At 43.7% G+C, this 4,865-nt stretch overlaps 1 protein-coding gene across 1 annotated transcript in view; it reads left to right on the top strand.

Moving 5' to 3' along the window:
* Positions 1 to 4,865, top strand: part of MCOLN3 (mucolipin 3) — a 27,251-nt gene that overhangs the window by 15,960 nt on the left and 6,426 nt on the right. Inside the window, exons 6-8 of the mRNA XM_015572112.1 lie at positions 2,257 to 2,356; positions 2,812 to 2,924; positions 3,009 to 3,158. Coding sequence (XP_015427598.1) covers positions 2,257 to 2,356; positions 2,812 to 2,924; positions 3,009 to 3,158 — 363 coding nt within the window. The remainder of the gene's footprint in view (positions 1 to 2,256; positions 2,357 to 2,811; positions 2,925 to 3,008; positions 3,159 to 4,865) is intronic.

Raw genomic sequence — 4,865 nt, 5'->3', positions numbered from 1 at the left:
GATGTCAGTACAGCGGTGGTGGTGGGAGCCTCTCCCGCCTCCTCAGCAGCGCTAATGATGTCCAACTGCAGCTTAGGCCTGCTCCTGCTGGCAAGTGGACATCTCCCGAGGGCTCCCGGGCTGCCAGAGGGATGTCTGATTGCCAGCTTAGGCTCAATCCCCCGGGGAACAGGCCTAAGCCAGCAGGTGGTCATCCCCCGAGGGGTCGCAGACTGCGAGAGGGCACAGGCTGGGCTGAGGGATCCCCCCACCCCCCGAGTGCACAAATTTTTGTGCACTGGGCCTCTAGTATATATATAAAAGGCTAAGCAACCATTTGACTGACCATCCAATGGGCCGGTAGGTATGATGTGAACTGACCACCAAGGGGCAGACACTCAATGCAGGAGCTGCCAAGCACCAGCAAATTTGCAGAGTGCCCCCTTGCACTCTGGGACCCCTCAGGGGATGTTGGAGAGCTGGCTTTGGCCCGGTTTCCACAGGTCAACTTGATGGACTCCACCTGCCAAAGGGAACCCACTCACTCCGCAGACGCCCTTAGAGCCGTGGCGCCATCCCAGGTGTGGCCAGCCAGGGAGGGACTGCGGGAGGTTGGCTCCAGGGTGTGTCCTGCTGGTCTCATCCAGTCCCACCCCTCCCTGCCCCGCCCACCACCTTCTAATTAATTTCTTTTCAATGTGCATGAATCCGTGTACTGGGCCACTAGTTATTTATAACATTTGATAAGAAAAAGCAGTAATACTTAAGACTATTTTGAATTAACCTGCAAGTTTTGATCCTAATATTAACCAAGTTATGAATTTTCAATATTACTTGTTTTTTTTTTAAATTGACTTATTCACTTTCTTGTCTTCTCTCTTTCGCTTTCTCATTGAGAAATGAAACTTTTCAGAATTTTTATGTCTTTAAGGCTTAGCTCAAGTGACACCTTCTTCATGGACCCTTTTGTGATTTTTCAGTTAGAAATACATTCTGGCCTGGCTGGTGTGTCTCAGTGGTTGAGTGTCAACCTATGAACCAGAAAGTCACAGTTCCTAGTCAGGGCACATGCCCAGGTTGCTGGCTGGATCCCCAGTAGGGGGCATGTAGGAGGCAGCCAATCAATGTTTCTCTCTCATCATTGATTTTTCTATCCCTCTCCATTCTTCTCTGAAATCAATAAAAATATATTTTCAAAAAAATCATTTAAATGACAGAATTTTAAAAGAACTTGAGCAAGAAGGCACTTAAAAACAACAGCAACAAAAAGACAGATGGTCTCTTCATGGGGAAAGTGGAAGAAGCTAGAGGGGAAACGGAGAAGGCTCTGGAAGGTGTTCTGGTATGGCTTTGTCCGGCTCTGTGCCCATGTCCTGAATAGTAATCCTTGAGATCATGGGGAAAGTGGAAGAAGCTAGAGGGGAAACAGAGAAGGGCTCGGGAAGGTGTTCTGGCGTGGCTTTGTCCGGCTCTGTGCCCGTGTCCTGAATAGTAATCCTTGAGGCAAGAAGTGGCTGTCGATTCCCTGGGGCCACATTCTTGGCAGAACACATGGTTCTAGAATGACTAAGAAATCTAGATCCAGAAAGAAAATTTTAAAGAGTTTCACTTAAAATGTTTCAAGACAGAAAAATGAACCTCTTGTGTTAGGAAGAATTGGAATGTGCTTAAAATCTATTCCTAGCGGAGGAACTACTGGAAGGTGGGGGAAAGCACACTTTTATGAGCTTTTAAAAAAATTATTAAAGTGTAGTTGGCACATAATATTAGTTTCCGGTGTGCAAAACATAGTGATTCAACATTCATGTACCCTAAGAGGTGATCACCACACCAAGCCTAGTAGCCATCTGTCACCATGCAAAGTTATTGCAATATTAACTCTATTTCCTGTCCTGTACACTACCTCTCCATGGCTGACTTATTTTATAACTGGAAGCTTTGTACCAGCCCTTGCTCATACCAAGAGGGCATATGGAGGTACTTAGAATGGGAAGGTGGGGAAGTTCTCCTGTTTTAGAAGTTCCCAGGGCTGGAATACTGTCCTAGCAGCATAGGACTTTAGAGACTGACAGTTCTCTGTAGAAGATGTAGTTCAAACTTTTCATTTTACAGAGAAATAAAGTGAACTGACCAAGGTTAAACAGAGTTAGCAATAGGGCAGGGATGAGACGCGGGGTCTCCTCTGGCACCGAAAGAATTGTTTCCTAATTAATGTTGGAGGTACCTTGGCTTCAAATACTACAGGTATGTTTTTGATCCTCTTTCTTTTCTTTGCAGATCACATTTGACAATAAAGCCCACAGTGGAAGAATTAAGATAAGTTTAGATAATGACATTTCCATCAGAGAATGTAAAGACTGGCATGTTTCTGGATCAGGTAACTGATACATTTTACTTGTTTTCCAAAATGGTTATTAAATTACTGGTCTCCTGGATAGGTGGAGCAGTGAATGAAAGAATTGTACTATGTACTACTTCCGAGTCTCTAGTTCTCTGCAAGTAGGTCAATTCATTGTAGTTATCTGATGTTCCCGGTAATACATAAATTATTAATAACTGAAATGACTTTTCCTGCCTTCTCCATTTGCCTTCATTGGTCCACTCCTTAGTAAAAAAATACTTATAATCCCCCCAAGTACAAAGAGGACTTGAAGAATTGTTCCCAGCAGGGAAGAACAGATTACAACCTGAGCGTCCTTTATCATGTTTTACATCTATAACTGGTGTGCAGCACAGCAGTTAAAATAAGTGAGGCTAAAAATGAAAAGAAAAAAAGTCGCTGTCGCTGTATTCATGTCCCACTTCATAAACAGGTAATCCTTTTCCTTCCAGTTCAGAGAAACACTCATTACATGATGATCTTTGATGGCTTTGTTATCCTGATGTGCTTGACTTCATTAATCCTGTGCTTTCGATCTGTGATTAAAGGAATTCAGCTGCAACAGGTAGGGGTTGTTGCTTTTCTGGGGATGTTACAGCCATGCTGATCAACACAGACACTCATTGTGCCTCCCCTCTCCCCCCTAAAGGAATTTGTCAATTTTTTCCTCCTCCATTATAAGAAGGAGGTTTCCGTTTCTGATCGAATGGAATTTGTCAATGGATGGTACATTTTGATTATTATTAGTGACTTATTGACAATCATTGGATCAATTCTGAAAATGGAAATCCAAGCCAAGGTAAACTTTTTTTCCTCTTTATGCCATTGTTAGAATCAGCTTTGCATTAATAGTAATTTATTTTTCCGGAATGTAAGAATTTGTAGAGTAAATGATTTCTTTCAAACATTGCGTTGACTAAACTTGGAATTGATAGCAACCATTTTCTTAAATCTAGTCAGGAAATCTTTTAGACAGAGCCGTTCAAAGTGTGATCCACAAACGCTGGCATCAGAATCATTTGGGGAGCTGGTAAAAATGCCCCAGTTACACCTACTGAATCTGAACTCTGGGGTGGGACCTGTGTATTCTTACACATACCCAAACTCATAAACACACCAAGATAGCTAAGGCAAGAGGTGTTTTTAGTTATTCTTACAAGAAATCCCAGAATCTTCAACAGAAAAAGAGTAGGGCTGGGGGTGCAGACTGAGGCCAAGCTATGATTACGTGAGTGCTGTCGTACTTTCCTTCAGATTGAGAATGTTGCTATATTCTTATCTTTCCCATTGATGGGTACAGGGCTCTCCATTCTGAGTTTGCTCAGACTAGAAATCAACCCTCTCTTCCAAAGCAAAGATCAAATTTTAAAAAAATCTAATATTATTCAAACTAATCTTGCTCAAATTTACACTTTTCCAACCTTGGCTGTAACTAAATATGAGCATAAGCCTGTTGTGATTCAGATTCCTGGGCAGAGACCCCCACATGCAATGGCTCAGAAAAGATAGGAGCTTATTTCTCCCTCACCTAACAGTCAGGGTGGGTTTTCCAGGTTGGTGAGTTGCTCAGCTCCATACAGTCATGCAAGGACCCAAGTTTCTCCCATCTTGTTTTTCTGCCAGCCATTATGGGCTTGCCCAGACTACATGATTGATGTTGGGTCATCTCACCAACAGGCTGCAGCCTGTGGAAGGGAAAATCTGGTCTGGTCTGGTCTGGTGGTAGCCCTCCCACAGTCTTACAGCCTTGGCCCTTAGGGTCGCACCGGGACATGTTTTATTTTCTGCCACTGTCTTGGTGACCTCATTCTGTTCCATGCCAGTGATTTCCACACGTGTGTTTCCAGCTTGGAATTCTGCCCTCAACTCATCTCACATTTCCAGCTGTCTATTCCACATCTTCACTCGAGTGTCTGTTTGGCCTCTCACAAGTAACATATCTAAAACAGAATTCCTAAGATCCCCCACCTCCACGGTCCAAACTTGCTTCTCCTTTCTAACGTCAGTTAAATACCAACTGTTTTCAGTTGCTCAAGACAAGAGTCACTGATTCATCCTAGATGCTTCTCTTTTACTAATCCCCTCTCATACTCCTCTAATCCAGGAGGAAATCCTATTGATCTACCTTCAAAAATTACCTCATCATCTCCACCACCACCAAGTCACCATCAGCTCTCACTTATTGCAACAGCCTTCTCACTCCTCTAACAATCTGCGCTCAACCATAGCAGCCAATATTTTATCATATCACTGCTGTTCAGAGATCTCAAATCCCCCGGCCCTATTCATAATAAATATAAAGTTGTTAAATTATCCCTGAGACCCTAACTACCTGCCTCCTTACTTCTGACTTCATACTATATCCCCATCGCTCACTCCAGCCAGACTCACTATCTTGCCAGGTGCCCTCCTGCTTCGGGGCCTTGGCACTTGCTGGTCCCTGTGCCTGGAAAGCTCTTCCCCTTGATTTTGTTGGTTTGCTCCTCACTCCCTCCAGGTCTCAGCT

Source organism: Myotis davidii, unplaced genomic scaffold (genome assembly GCF_000327345.1).
Source record: "Myotis davidii unplaced genomic scaffold, ASM32734v1 scaffold162, whole genome shotgun sequence".
NCBI classification, from domain to species: domain Eukaryota; kingdom Metazoa; phylum Chordata; class Mammalia; order Chiroptera; family Vespertilionidae; genus Myotis; species Myotis davidii.
The sequence above is the reverse complement of the archived record's forward strand: the minus strand, read 5'-3'. Positions and strand labels throughout refer to the sequence as shown.